We start from the raw sequence: 16,463 nt of genomic DNA, 5'->3' as shown, positions 1-16,463 counted from the left end.
TGACATCAATATAAATTACAATTTAAGTTGATATCATAACAAATTACATTTGGATTTGTGATTTAAAGGGAATTAAAAAAGTACGCGCTAATATTTGCTCTACATAATTCCGTAAATTTTTTTTCTTGTAAATGCCTTGTAAATTAATTTTAATTTCTAATAAAAAATTTTGACTCCTTATCGCCTCGCGTCTGTAGACAGAAAATATGTCAATAAAGTAATTTTTATATCAATGCCAACTAAAATTTCGTACGTCTACGATTAGTTGTTAATATCAACAATCAATCATTGATTGAAGAAAATTACCTCAGTCAGAAAACATAAAACTTGTTTAAGACGTTTTATGTTTACTGGGCATATTTAAAGGTATTATTTGACTTATGGTAGTATTTATTCTCTCGATTGAAAAAGCTTTTTAAAAATTTACGGCTCTCAGTGAGCTAAAAGATTAATTATTAAGATTTAAGAGATATCACTTTAATCATGATAAGTGTAAAACTACTTCATTAGGCGTATTATTACGTTATTAAAACGTCTTAAACACGTCTTATATTTACTGACCGTGATCGTTAATTGAGAAGCAATTCAAACACAAAAATACTCTTTCGATTAATAGAACTTTTTAAAAAGTTGCTGTTTTCTGTGAGCTAAATGATAAATTATTAAAGAAATTAGGAGACATTCAGCGTTGATGTTTAAACGATTTTTCAACAATCGTAATATTTAAGAATAATTGAGTTTATAGCTAAATACAATCTGTTTTTACGTGAGAAAAATTTAAAATATATTTAAGGATTTAACCCAAACGTGGAATTAAGACAAAAAGGTTTTGTTGAACGTTTTTTTCTGACATGTTTGATGCAGTATCTTTTAACAGATAATTTGCTTTTAAGTTATTTTAAGTTGTTTTAAGAAGTTGATAGTTTAGTACAACAAAATTTGCCCACGACTATTTCGAATTGTAAAGAGAAACTAACATTTGAAATTTTTGTGGTTTTCAAAAATTATTGCACTCTCTCTACTCTCTCTGATAAACGCGGAGTAACACGAATAATGATAACAAACGAAGTGAATAAAGAACTCTAGCACGTGATATTAGAAGTGACGAGTTAGAAGAAACATTTTCATAAATGATTAAATTTGAACAGAAGTAAAGTACATGGCACCAATCTATGAACTGGTTCCAATTAATTGCTTTAAAAAACACACAACAATGTGTGATTAAATGTTTGTGCTGAATATTTTAAATTTTGATCACACCAAGAAATATTTGTTCATTAAATACTGAGTTTTTGTTTCATGCATTATTTAGTGGAGACCCTTTTGTGATTATATGGTAGATGTTTTCATTTTTATAGTGGCTATGCTATTTTTATAGTGGAGATGGTATATTATTACAGTTTTCACACTTTTTTTTAACATCGCACATCAAATCGGAGATGATAAAGTCTTATCACGACCATTTGTGAGTGTCTTTAAATCATTTGCTTTTTATCTTTTGTTTTTAAAACGCCCATTTATTTTATATTTATTTTATATTTATTTTATATTTATTTTATATTTATTTACCACTTATTCAATTGTATTTATTTAACAATTATTATTTTTAAAACTGAATTGTTTATATTATTATTTTTTTTGTCAAAAAAATTAAATGTTTACTTACTTTTGTTCAGTCTGGTTAGTTAGTTAAAATTAACAGACCAGACTGAACAAAGTGCAAAATGTTGCAAGCAAAATTTAATAGTTATAAACGAGCTTTATAACTACAATAAAATAGAGAAAATGTGAACGTATTAAAGAGTTTTCCAAAAGGTTATTGCCCATACAAATAAAGAATTTTAAACAATTTATTTTTTATCATCTTTAAAAAAAGTATTTTCTTTTTGTCTTGCATACTTTGAATACCAACATAGTAACCTGATCTTAACAACAAGTCTAACTATAAACCTAACACTGACCTTGCGCCTTCTACTGTTTTGACATTTGCTAATTCAGGTTCAGAAATCCAAACTAATCTGCAAGTTTATTTTTAGTTAAACGCGCTTTTCTACATCAAAATTAATATAAAAATATATTTATACCCATTATCTTAACAGAACTTCAAGTAAATGGTTGTACGCCTGAATACACCATGCTATACACCCAAATACATTTTACAAATAATGCATGAGGTTTTAATTTATTCTAGCTTAAAATAAGTTAAGATTGTTAAAGGTTAGATTTGATATTTGGTATAAGATGTCCCTTTATAGTATATTTACAAATAGCTTTTTTAAATATACAGATAGTTTCTTTAACTATAACTGCTCTGTTGAAAGTAATGGTTTGGTATACTTAGAAAATTTTTTAGAGACGCTTTAGTTAGAGAGTTAGTTAGAATTCCTCTAATATTCTCTGTACATGTGAGCTGTGTCTAACTGCGCACCTACTACTAATTTACTGTTTTAAAACAGGTAAAAAAGGATTTATTTATCTCCCTCTACTATTTAACATTTATGTAAGTAAATATTTGTTTTTTTGTTTCTTCACTCTTTCCAACATTTGACAAAGTTATGTTGGAAAAGGTGAAGAATTAAAAATTCTCTTTCTAACATAAATAACTAAGTAAAACTTTAAGATGTTTTGCAATATTTATTTTGGTTAAACTAAATGCTAAACGTTGTCATTGATTATTATTCAATAGAATATAAAATTATTTGATTATTAACCCATTCATTACTTGTGTTTTACGTGGATTATAAACCAATTGCAGAATGTTAAGGTCACAGTGACAAATTCAATTCAATTATCAAAACTCGTTTTTTTACGTAGCTGTTCCTTTCAAATATTTAGAAAACTACATCCTAACACAAAACCCAATTTTAAAAACTAAAATACCTTCCGTTAGTTCAACCAATAGGTAAATTAACAACAGGTCAATCCACATTCTTCGTGTAGAAATTATTTTCCTTTTATAAATTTTTGATTTTGTTTTGATAAATTGTCTTTTTTCCCTTATTTATAATAATGCTTATAAACTGTTTATATTTTTAAATTCAAAATATTTATTTTGAATGGAATGATTCACACAATGTTTACACGACATTGTTTAATTGGTAATCTCAAGCGTTTGTTTGTTTAATTACTCATTTTTATTATTCATTTCGATAAAGTGGATTTTTAAAGATTATCAAATGGAAAAAAGGTAAATAATAAGATTAAGGGGTAAAAGATAAGGAAAAATCTAAACATAGTACTTTTTTTATTTTAGATTTTTAAACATAGATAACATACACAGAAATAAAAAATATCCAAAAGTATACCTAAAGTAACATTGTATACCTAAAGGTACATTGAATTGGTATTCAAAAGTATATTTATCGTTATCAAGTTTTGAATTGTAAACATAATTTATATTGATCTGCCAAAGTTTTTCAATCTTTCTATTATTTTTTTGTTTGGGAGAGATTGGTTTATGAAAAAAATGTTTAAATGAATATGATGAAAAAGTTTCATGTGGATCTATTTGTTATTGGAGCTAAAACTTGTTTACAATTTAACGTTCCGTCAAAATGATTGTTCTGACGCCGCGGTTGCAAATGAACTATTCAATGTTGACAAGAAGAAATTTTCTACTTTGCTTATTCTGTTTTAACTATTCTTTATTGTAGCTCTTTCGTTAACCATAGTCTCTTGCGGAAATTTTGAAAGGAAGATAGCTGTGACGCAACCTGTCTCTGAATCTTTAAAGTGTTGAAGGTCGCAGAACGTTTTTATTTTTCTTTAGGTTCTTTTTAACAAATAACTCTTAAAATTATGAATTGAATGATTAAATTAAAAAAAAAACGATTCAAATTAGTTTAAAAAAAAAATCCAAACATTATAAAGTTTTGCTTGTTTAGTCAGTCGAATTAATTTTAAAATTTTTGAACTTTTTTTATTAAAGTACAAATTTCTAAATTTCGTTTTTCAAAAAAAAATTTTTCTCTCTGTTTTCAATTGTCAGTACAGGAAGTTTGAGATTATTTGATAAAAAGTTTCAAATGATTTCAATATTGTTGAATATTAAATAAAAATAACATGTTTTGTTAAAAGAATTTATACACTTTTTTTTAAATTAAATAAACAAACTATTGATTTTAATATACTACTTTATAGAGTGCTAGTACCTACTTATATATGACTTATAAGTATGACTTATAAGTATATATGTATATATGACTTAAAATATATATGACTTATAAGTAGTATAAATGGTCTGTTATTTTTAACAAAAACATGCATAACAACGTCACTTTATTCATCACACTGGCGTCACATTTTGTTTTTTATTTTTAGTCGAACTTTTTTGTTTTTGTTATTGATGAGGTAATATTTTAATAAAACTTTAAAGATTTATTAGCTGAATCTTTTTATCCAAGCATCTAAATTTTTTACAGTTTTTACAGTGTTTAAATATATGTTTAACTTAACCAAATTATTGTTAGCTTAATCCAAATGTTTAACTTAATCTAAATTAAAAAAATATAAAACACTATTCTTTAGTGGCACCTTGATTTGCATTCAACTAGTAGCACCCTGCTTTAACTTTTTGCACGTTTATTTATAAACATTCTATATGATGACTAAAATGAAAAAAACAGTATTTTCAATGAAGGTACAACTTTAATTAGGATCTACCCAAGTAGTTTCAACTTCACCTTAGGTAGTGTACACACCACACCAGAACTCATTAAACACATGTACACACCACTTTCTTTTAGATGGTAGAACACAACTCATTCTGCATTTCAAGGTTTTCTCAGCAGAAAAACCACAATGATTAAAATAAAAATGTTTTAACGAAAAGCTCGGAATAATCCAAATAAATCATTCTAAACATTGCAGTGTTCAAGTGTATTGCAGGAGTATTTGTTATTCAAGTTATTTGTGTATGTTCAAATCAGTTTTTGAAGAAAAATATTTAAAAAAGTATATACATATGTATATATATATATATATATATATATATATATATATATATATATATATATATATATATATATATATATGTATGTATGTATGTATATAGGGTATATATTTAGATTAGAATATGGCAGTTCTCTATAAGAGCAATTAAGTATATTTTTTGGATGGTCAACCCTTTATTTAGTGGTGTCATTAGACCACTAAATAAAGGGTTGACCATCCAAAAAATATACTTAATTGAGGGTTGCTTTTTGGTAATCAATTAGTTACCAAAAATATTCTGTAATTCTGGATGACAAAAACATTCTGTAATTCTGGATGACAGAATTACAGAATGTTTTTGGTAACTAATTGGTTACCAAAAAGCAAAACGTAACGTTTAGCCTGTTTTTAGAACTAAGTTACTAAGACAGTCACCGATTTGTTTGTGTATTAATTTGAAAAATCAGTCAAGCATAAATTCAAGTATGCTATTAAAATTAATTGTACATTGTACAAGTACATTTTACATAATAATATACTGGTACCTAACTGTACAAACAGGAACGTATTAGTACTTTTTAAAAATTTAATTTTACACGAAATTTTTTGGAACCTTTTAAATCGCCATCAAACGTCGATAATTTGCCGCCAAACGTCGATGTTATAATTTGCCGCCAAACGTCGATATTACCGATAAACGTCGATAGTCGATAATCTTTAATGCGGATTTGCCTTAAATCAGATAAGCTAAAAAAATTTTTTATTGATAACTTTTGAAAAACATTCTGACTAAATAACGCGCATGTTTTAATTGATAAATGATGTAGATTTGATTTGTGTATAACATTTTAAATAAAATAAGATTATGTTATATGTAGTTAGTCAACCTTTTTGTTATTTGCATGGCAATACCAAAATATATATAAAAAAAATGGAAAAGTGCAACCACTGCAATAAAAACTAAAACGTTTTTTTGGTGATAAACTTTATTGAGCTAATTGTTTTAAGGTTTCATAAAACAAACTCATCAACACAATGCCACCACCTTGATTTTTATGATAGGCAGTGTAATTTGGCCGTTTTATCATTAACTCTATGTTTAACCAAAGTACATATACCAATCAATTTTTTAATATAGCGATTCTCTTATTAAGTTTATCTCATTTATTGACTTACTTTGTTAAACTGCTTTTAATTCAATATGCTGTGAATAAACTTTTGGAATAACAACTCGCAAAGTTAGAATGAAATTGTGTTTTTTTTTACTTTTTGAAAAACTTGAGTAATAGATAGTGCAATATAGTAAAGGTAAGGTGGAGTGAACTCTTAACTGGGCGAATCTACTTATGCTAAGATTTAACATAATTTAGATAAGAAATAAAAAATCTATTTACTAGGTTTTTTAACACTTTTCAACAGATAAGTTTCCTTCGTTTACTCTCTGAATATCGTGAGAAAACATTGTAGTTGAAAAATATTTTTATGTAAAATATATATCGTCGAAAAACAATCGAATGACGCGGTGTTTTACTCAAAATATATTTTAATCGATTAATCTAAGTTAAAATAATAATGTATAATTTTTTTTGAATCGTCACGCAATGATTGATTTGGGGTTATTAATAAATTACGCCGCATAATCTAGGGAGTAGTCGTGTAAGACTAAAAGTAAGTGTAATACTAAAAGTCATGTATAACACGACTAAAAGTTGTGTAATACAAAAAGTAAGTACTTGAATCACACAAACATATTAACTACGAAACGCCACTTGAACGGAAACCACATTGTACTAAAAGTGCGCTTCAAAGCTTTAAGCTTTACCTTAAAAAGAGACTTGTTTTTCAGAATATAATAATATCTAAACAACTTTGTTATGATGTAGTATATAATAGTGTCTAAACCAGTGGCGTATTCTGCATTTTTTAGTGTTTGAGATAGCTAACTTCCAGACATAGAGCAAACTCGAAACATTTATATGTTTTTACTTATGTCAAATAAAGATACTTTGTTAAAATTGATTAAAGTCTTGGAACAAAATAGTCCCAAAATATTTGCCGTCCTGCCCCAAACGCCACTTATATTCACACAATTTTCTTTTTTATCAATTTTTCAATTAATAAAAAAGATGAATTTGTTTAATACATTTTTTTAATACAATAAAGAAAACATATTTTTATGACCATTCATATCACTAAGTTTAAAATAATATAATATCAAAAGTAAAATAATATAATATCAAAAGTAAAATAATATAATATCAAAAGTAAAATAATATAATATCAAAAGTAAAATAATATAATATCAAAAGTAAAATAATATAATATCAAAAGTAAAATAATATAATATCAAAAGTAAAATAATATAATATCAAAAGTAAAATAATATAATATCAAAAGTAAAATAAAATTAAAAAATACCCATGACTAACCTACAGCTTTTTGGGCAAAGAAAACCACCAAAAAAACCAAAAAACCACCAAAAAAAGGTCCAGTATAAGTTCTGTCATGATTAACCTTGTTGATCATGACAGAATTCATACTGGACCTCTCTTGTTTAAAAGCTAACACAGACAAAAGAGACAATTTTTGTTGTTGAATTATCAGAAGAAGAATAATGGCAAACGATTTCACTAGTAGAGGGTTGGTTCTTTGGAGAACTTGGATTTGTGGACGCGCTGGTTTGTGTCTCCAATCGCCTGTTTCTTTCAAACACAAAATTAAACCAGTTTCTTCATTTTTTTTTTTAAAGCACGATAAATCTGAGACAATCAAATACAAAGTATCGCAGCTTTTTAAAGTTTTGTATAAATATTTTAAATAATACTTTTAGCAGAGGCTATAGATGTTACAAAATGTTACACGAATAAATTAAAATATATATAACTGTAAAAAGTTGTTTAAAGTTTATATTTAGTATATAATTTTTCCCAATCCTATATTGTACTTACAAAATGTATATATTGCTTAGAGGTTTACGCATAACTAATTGTCTATGCTTCAGTGAAACCTATTTAATGAGAGTTTCTCACTAGGCTTACTCTAATTACTTTCATTCAAAATAATATTGGTTCTACTTGATTTAAAGGTTCAACAAAGCCACCTTGATTAACACCCTTAAAAAGAAGCTCGTCTTGTAAGGTTAACTTTGTGTAATCAATAGCATCAGTATTAAATAGCTGTAATCCGCATTTCTTGAAAGCACTTTTAATTTTCACAACAGTCATTAATTTTGAGTACATTTGGACAAAAAGATTAATAACCCACTTCCACTGCTTGCTTAGCCATGCTGCCTTCATAGATCCAAATAACTCTACATCAAGAGGCTGCATGATGTAGATGCAGTCAGGGGGAATCAGGATTAACATGATGTTGAGATCAGCTAGCTTCTTGACAAAATGAAATTGAACGCGGGATTAATGTTTATCTGACCACACTGTTACTAGTTTTTTAAAATTTGGTCAAAATTTAAAAAAAGGGGTTATATTAACCACAAGATGTTAAACGAGTACTATTTGCAACACTTTTAATATTGGTCAAAAAAGTTGTAAAGGTACTCGTTTAACATCTTGCGGTTAATATAACCGGTTTCAGATCTTCCAATGGCTGCCAGAATAGGAGGTAAAGATGCAAAAACGCTCATTGGAATACGCACATTAAAATATTTATTACCATATTATATACATTAACTAATATATTATTAGCGGTGGTGGCAATGATTTATCTGCACTAACATTAGCTGTAAAAAAAAGTGAAAAAAAAAATGCGAAGGAATGTTATCATGCCAATTGGTGTTAAAAAGACGTCTTTTGAACGTTCAAAAGACGTTCAGAACGTCTTTTTTTGAACGTTCATATGACGTCTTTTTAGGACCAAATGCCGGCTGGGTAGGCATTTTTATGACCCAAAAACAAATGATGGGGAAGCATTTCGCAATATTATGTAAAGTTGTGAAATTTATAAGTAATAAAAGCGTTACAGAATCAGCAATAATTCATTAGCTAAGATTGTAATACTATTTACATTTTTCTTTCCTAAATTATCATGTTGATGAGAATTTATCCTGGTTTCCTCAAATAAGATATATTAAATCTAAAATCACTAATATAATTGGTATGATGTATCGAGTTCGCTCATATATCAAGAAACGAAGTCTCAAACTAATATATTTTGGACAAATTCATTGCTTCATCAGCTATGCAAACATAACATGGGCAAGTACGCGATCATCAAAACTTTAAAAAGTTTATAGTCTACAAAAACATGCTAGCATAATCATTTACTCTAAAAATAAGCCGCAACACGCCAAACCTATAATGAAAGATATGAAAATGATGGATGTTTATGAAATAAATATCTATCAGCATTTAATTTTTATGTATCGATTCAATAATAATCTCTCTCCTGCAAACTTTAATAACAAGTTTGAAATAAACATAAATGAAAACTGTTATCTAAGAGCAAATATAAGTAACTCATATAAACTTCCTCGAAACTTTAATAAATATGGAGAATATAGCATTGCATATCGAGGACCAAATATATGGAACAGTTATCAAAAAGGATTCAAATGTATGGCAAAGTCATTAGGTTCATTTAAGTTTCTAATAAAAAAAAAAATTTTTAAATTTGAGAATCTTTGTGCTTAAAGGGATCACCAAGTAATTTTAATTATTTTAGTACTTTACTGATTAGCGCAGCAGATTTATGCCCATTTGAATTTTTAATTTAATATCTATATTCTATTGAAAATGAATAAAAGGGCTCTATGAAAAGATTACGATGACGTATTGTCATTTTCATCTTCTTTTAGCCCCTGTCTGTTTAACTCTTTATTTTATAAAGTTCATTGTAAAAAAGAAAAGTTTATACTTTTTATTGTATATACAAAACGGTGCTTGTTGACAAGATTTTACGGTCTTCTTTGTGCTACGGACATATATTTTCTTTCTTGTATATATGTGCTGATTATTTATAGTTAAACTGCAAAATAAATGTTAAAAAAAAAAGCAGTAATTTTTTCCTCGGTGGTGGTAAGGGACGTTTTTTGAATCTTTTTCAGACAAGACTTTGGGTCTTATTAGAGAAATTACGAAGCCTGACTCATCGATGTTAAAGTTCCGGTCAGGCTCATGGAGAATGTCCAGGAATAAAATTCCTACAGATAGCTGTGAGTATCAGAAAACCACTGTTTGATGCATGTTTTGCCGATTCGAACCTAAAGACTCAGTCGTCTGTAAGACTATGTTGGAATGCCTTGCCATGAAAAGCTTATACCTTCAAAATAAAAAAAAGATAAAGTTAATATTCTTTTAAACTACTTTTAAAATTATGTTATAAACCTACTTTTAAAATTATGTAATAAACCTACTTTTAAAATTATGTAATAAAAATTATACTTTAGGTCTATAACTATCAATTTGTATTTGTATACTTTTTATAATAATAGTTTATTTAGTTATTGTATCAATTAAGATACTATAGCCAATACTATTAAACCTGTCACTAAAGGCTAAACTTAAAATACTATTTAAAAAAATACCATTATAGCAACTTATTATATGTTATATAAATATATAGTAATTATTATGTTTACTAACTACCGATCGCCTAGTTTTAAAGTGACAGCACTGCCAAATTTGTTTGGTCTGTCCCTAATATTTGTCCGAGTAGCCTCTTGTCTATTAAAAGACTGGAGACAAAAGATAGAATAGTGTCTTTGCAGACTGGATGTGCTCTTCGTTGAGCGCTTATAATATAGTTCACGAGAACGTTTTCCTCAGCCTAAGTTAGAAAAGTTTCCAGCCCCATCTTTTTGGCGATAGGAGCTTTTTCACCAAATTTGTCTCTTAAGGTGGTTCTTGGTATACCATAATGCTTTGCAGCCTCCAGTTTTGTTCTGAGAAAAAAAAAAGAATAAAAATGAAAAAATAAATTAAAAAAATATATATATATATATTTATTTTATATACGATATTGTGTGTAATTATCTCTGAACATCAGTGAGTGCTGTTTTTATGTCTTCATCCGTCTATGATCTAAAGGTTGCTATTCGAGATGGTTTATTAAAACTTCTATTTATGTTTCTTTATGAGAGCCTACCTCGTTACAAATTTTATTAATAACTTATATTAAATTAGAACCCTCAAAAGTTATTATTATAAGTCGTATAATCGACAATTAAATATTAACCGTATAAACACATCAATAACTATTGATTAAAAACCAATTACCTAAAACCACTATTATTAAAAATTAAAAAAACGTCATGGATCATTCTTGTATTTACCTCAATAGGTTTAAAGCTACGAGTCTATTTATATTGATAATTTATACTAAAATACAATCTTCAAAAGTTATTATTAAAAGTCGTATAAAACACATTGACAGTTAATCTGCATTAACATTAACATTAACAATAACTATCGATTAAAAACCAATTAAACTAAACCAATTGACGTAATGGAAAATTCTTGTATTTACGTTAAAGGTGAGCTTCCACTCATCCGTTTTTCCACGGGAACGGGAAAGGTAAAAACAATCACGAGAACATCGGAACAAAATCGGACAACAACGGAAAAAAACACATACTGAAACTTTTTAGTCCCTGTGTTTATCCTATTGCTGTCATTAGGTTAACCTAATTTCAGCATGATTTCCAGCCATTGCACAATCTAACATCATGTGCAATCCTGTCCGCTTTCTCTATGCTATCTTTCTACCGCGATTTCTTCTATCTTTTGCTCTAACATATCTTCGTTCTTCCAAAACTCACTTTACTCTTGGCCGTAGAGCGGTAATGACGCTCCCCTACTAGGGGCTGAACACGTCTCTGCGTGCCATGGTATAGTGGTCTCCGTATGGCAATTAGCTGGAGGAGAATAAACCACAATACCAACAATCACGAGAACATGCGTAGTATAAGTTTTATAATTATTCATATATATAACACCCTATAAATAAAATTTCGGACTAATTTTAATTGCATTTATTATGTAATTTATTTCATGCACGCAAAAAACTTTTATACTTTTTTGAAAGAGGATTTTATAATCTATTTAAATTTAATTTAATTAAGTTAAAAATATTATTTAAATATTGAATATAAAATGGTGAAAGAAAAGGACCCCGAAAAAATTATGGAAATTTTTTTCCAAAAAAATCGAGAAAAAGGTAAAGCGTTTGTTGCGAAACAGTTTATGGAATGGGGTTTACCCAGATCAACTGCTTACGATAAAAAGTGAAAGAAAAATCACATAAACAAAGAAGGAAAAATAAAAATGAGACATAAACGCCCATCTTGCGCTCACTTAAGTCGCACCCTTTTTAACCTAGGCACAGTGGCAAGTTGGGCATGTAAGAACCAATTAATAATTTCTAAAACAATAAAGGCGCTAGAATCCTTCTGAATAAAGTATGGCAAAATTATAATAATGTTATACTATTTGCTTTTCACTTCTTATTTTTTGGCTAGCGCATTTCAGTGTATTGGAACAATGACGTTGACATGGACAAATAAATAAAAACGATCAAAAGTTGTTCACAAAGCTTTCCGTTCGCTCTTCTGTTTGAAGCCGTTAATTTTTGGGGGAGCAATGTTATAGAAAAGTTAACCAACAAAAACTAAATTTTTTTTTAAGCTGCGATAAGCATAACGAAAACCATATGATAGCATTGTTTCAGTTTGATCGCTATGCGTTTGCTTCTACCCTTAGGTGCCTAATGGAGGGCGGGCGAGGAAGCTTACTGATTTATGGGCAATTTTGGCTCCCGCCCCAAACATTGTTAAGACACTTTTCCCCCTCTGGCAGCCCTCGTCCTTTTATCGATTTGTTTTGTTTGTGATCAACAAAAAAGCAACAACGTACAAGTGAATAAAAATAAAATCAGCAAGAATCTGTCACTAATTAGAGTAAAGCCTGTCAGTGTAATAAGGCTTTAAAAATGGTCGACATTTAAAAAATCTCGTATCTTTCGTAAATCTTGCTTTAAAAAAAAAATATTGAGTTTTCGCTTGTTTCTTGACGTAGTATAAAAACCTCTATAGGCATATTAAATCTTTTTGAAATTCTGATGAAGCAGTCGTTAAAAAAAGGCGCATTTGACTGCAAGCCACTCTAAAATTGAATAGTTTTTGTCGTGATCTAGAAAGAACCTTCGACCCACCGTTTTATTAAGACCTAAACTTCGTTCAATTGGTGTGCACTAAAATTTCCACGCCGCTTTTATTTCCAACAAAGCCGATCGCCCTCCCCTTCCTCTCTTGTTTTAAGAACTCCACAGTAAACAATATAAGAGTTGCATTTTTTGTTAACACGTCCAGGTAATCGGTCTCAATTTTTGAAACTTAGTTTTTGTTTTGTTTTGTTTTTTTCCTATCTTTTTTTCTATTCAATTTTGATGTTCTAAATGTCTTTTTGAAATTTCCGGCCATATTATAGAATTACTTTTCTTAACTGTTTTTACTTGTTACTTTTAACTACGTATTAAATATGCTGCTTTTTGGCGTGTGGCTCTCAAAGTGAATAGTTACCAACTTTTTAATGGAATAATTAGTGAGCCAATTACAATGCTTTGCCGTCCAGTGTGACTGCATAAATGCGACTAGTTTCATTTGATAACAGAATTCAGTGTCGTAAGTTAAAATATTCGCTGCCGCAATATTAAACAACAGATAGAAATAAAATGTTCACCAAAGTCATTTTGATCGCCTCAGTCATTTTGGCAGCCACCGCAACCGAGCAATGGGAATTAGATGGTCAAACTGAATCTTATAAAGGATATGAACCCGAGAGCGAATACGAAAGTCAATACGGGTCTAAAAACGAGTATCATCCTAAGAATAGTTACAAACCAAAGAAAGTTTATTGCTTAGGTAAGGCGAGACATTTTTTATAAACATGTAGACTCGTTATTTCTCTTAAGCAAAACTGGTTACCACAAATTTTTATATCTTTTTGTTGTTGCTGTTGAGTACTTATGTTGCTTTTGTATTAGTTTTAATAGAAACAATAGTAAGTTGTGAAATAAACGCTTTATTTTCATTGAGTGTCCTATCGGAGTTTATGCACAGAAATGTCTAAATTTACAAAATTTGCAGAGAAACTATTTCTCACTAACAAAAGACGGCGGCTGCAGTACGCGACGCCACGACGTCATGACTTTGGCTTTGCAAACTGTAAGCGCGCTCCCCTTTAAAATTCATGCACGATCGGTGTGCTTTTATCAAACACGTCACTTTACGTAAACAATATTTTTACGCAGCTAACATTTTGTGTCACACATGCGTAATTATAGACACATTTTAAATGTATGCTTAAGCGTTTTGAGATTTTATTTGAATAGATTGTAAAGAATTTTTATGTCAAGGAATCCTCGGAGATGTTTAAAGGACACAAAAATTTAAAAAGTTTTTTTTTCCTATTTGGACAGCTAATCGAAAAATGCGCTCCTTAATTGGTTTTAATCTGCCTTTCTCACCAAATTTACGATATAAATAGTAAGTTTTTAAAACCATAACTGATCAAAAGTTATCCAGAACGTCAGCATATCTTAACAAACCGTGTTATGAACCAATGGAACAAATTAACACAGGATGTAGTTAATGCACCCACGCGGCACTCTTTAAAAAATAAGGTTAAGATGTTGCTTCGGCTGCAGCAATCTCCATTATCAACATAAAAAGCCTAGGGTGCAACGACCCCTAGCAAAACAAATTTATGTTTATAAATATTTTTTCCTTGAACATAGTTTATTTTTTTTTCAAATTTAGTTAATTAGACATTAGTTAAGTAGACCAGTATGGTTTACCAAAAGTTTAGTGACTGTTTTTGATTCAACACATACAATTTTGTGATAAGTTTTTGCTATATTTGCAAAGCTTTGTATTTTTAATATTATGTACTGATTTCTATTATTTATTATTTATTTTTTATATTATGTATCAGGTTTGTTATATTAGTAAGGAGTTTGGAGTTAACTCAGCTCTGTATTTAACAAAGAAACTGCTGATGCACAAAGAGTTATGAATATCCTCAAACGTGAGATTTTTATATTTTTTATATAAAAACCTAACTGTCATTTATTGAAACTTAAACTTTTTAGCAATTTGCTGTTTTTAAAAAATCATAATTTTTTATTGACTTTTTAATTTTAAGAAAATGTTCTACAGATAATGATGAATGTAGCTAAATTGAATACTTAAAGAATAATTGACATTTTTCTATTTTATTTTATTAACCAATCTTTCAAGTTATGATGTATTTGCTAAAAAAGTCAAAAATTACAATTTTCACTAAAATATAGCATTTGTTTTTTCACAAGACTTTCTTATGTGCATTAAACATTTTGCCAAATATTAAGCTCTAAATTCTATTGGTTTCCGAATTATCCATTTTTCAAAATTTTGTTCAAAATTGATTAAAAAACTGATTTTGCCACCTTTTTTTTTACATAATTTTGAAATTAAAAAAAAACTTTTGTAAAATGACACTTTAGTTGATTTTTATTTGCTTTAGTTCTGATACCTCTAATACCTCTGATACCTTTTTTAAATTTGGAGTTTTGAAATTGAGAGACTTTTTTTTGTGGTGTGTCAATATAAAATATAAAAGTTTAAAAATTCCATAAAAAAACTCCTCGAAATAAATTACAATATTAGTCAAAATTAGAATGCAAAAATGTTTGGAGAATTTAATTTTTTGATTTTGAAAATGATATCTGTTTTTTCCTAGTAAGTATAAGCTACCTAAAGATGAGTTGTTTTTACATTTATAAATAAAACAAAGGACATTACAAATAGTAAGCTGATATTGGTTTAGCATCTTTGTTTCGAGTAAAAGAGGCAAGAAAAGAGTAAAATGATCTCTAACCTTACAAAGGCGTGCAGTATGCTTCTGTTGACAATGACGAGGTTGTAGTCAGGGTTGCCGGATCGGCCACTTCGTGGCTAAATCCGTAAAACTGACCACAGCAAAAAATAATCGGTTTATCGACAACTTAGCTTTGTTTGGCTTTTTTATTCCATTATTTTTTTATTTTTTAATTGGGTTATTAACATTTTGATTTTATTAAATGTAAAATAATGTTATTTTCAAACTTTTACATTGTTATTGTTTTTAATGCAGATATAATTTAAAGTTTTAAATATATACAAACTAAATATTTTTAATAATTTATGTTTTATGCTGAAATGTAAAGAAAATGTATCTCCTAGTGTATTTATAAATCTCTATAATTTGAAACCCAAAAATAAATATGAACTTCGTTGTAGTAAAAATATTCAAGAGCCATTTTGCAAAACAAAAATTGACCAATTTTGTATTTGTTATTGTGGTCCATTTCTCTGGAATAAAATAGTATTACCTAACTTTGATTTTTTTTTTCAAGTGGTCTTTTTCTTCCTTTAAAATGAAATTAAAAGAAATAATATTTTCAACATAAAATATATTCATCTATTTTTAGTATTTCAAGTTAATATGATTTAATACATTATTTTTGTTTACTATATAAAGAATATAATTTATACAACATAT

At 28.2% G+C, this 16,463-nt stretch overlaps 1 protein-coding gene and 1 long non-coding RNA gene across 2 annotated transcripts in view; one reads left to right on the top strand and one right to left on the bottom strand.

The window, feature by feature from the left end:
• LOC101239976 (serine-rich adhesin for platelets) overlaps window positions 1-3,028 on the bottom strand; it is a 36,839-nt gene extending 33,811 nt beyond the window's left edge. The window contains exon 1 of the mRNA XM_065807227.1: window positions 2,881-3,028. Coding sequence (XP_065663299.1) covers window positions 2,881-2,929 — 49 coding nt within the window. The 5' untranslated portion in view covers window positions 2,930-3,028. The remainder of the gene's footprint in view (window positions 1-2,880) is intronic.
• On the top strand, window positions 1,338-15,793 carry LOC136085780 (uncharacterized). The gene is made up of 3 exons (XR_010641169.1): window positions 1,338-1,465; window positions 14,877-14,969; window positions 15,663-15,793. It is a non-coding gene; the product is annotated as an uncharacterized LOC136085780 (long non-coding RNA).
• The last annotated feature ends 670 nt before the right edge of the window (window positions 15,794-16,463 follow it).

Source organism: Hydra vulgaris, chromosome 10 (genome assembly GCF_038396675.1).
Source record: "Hydra vulgaris chromosome 10, alternate assembly HydraT2T_AEP".
Classification (NCBI taxonomy): Eukaryota; Metazoa; Cnidaria; class Hydrozoa; order Anthoathecata; family Hydridae; genus Hydra; species Hydra vulgaris.
Note: the sequence above shows the minus strand (reverse complement) of the source record. Positions and strands in the feature narration are given on the sequence as shown.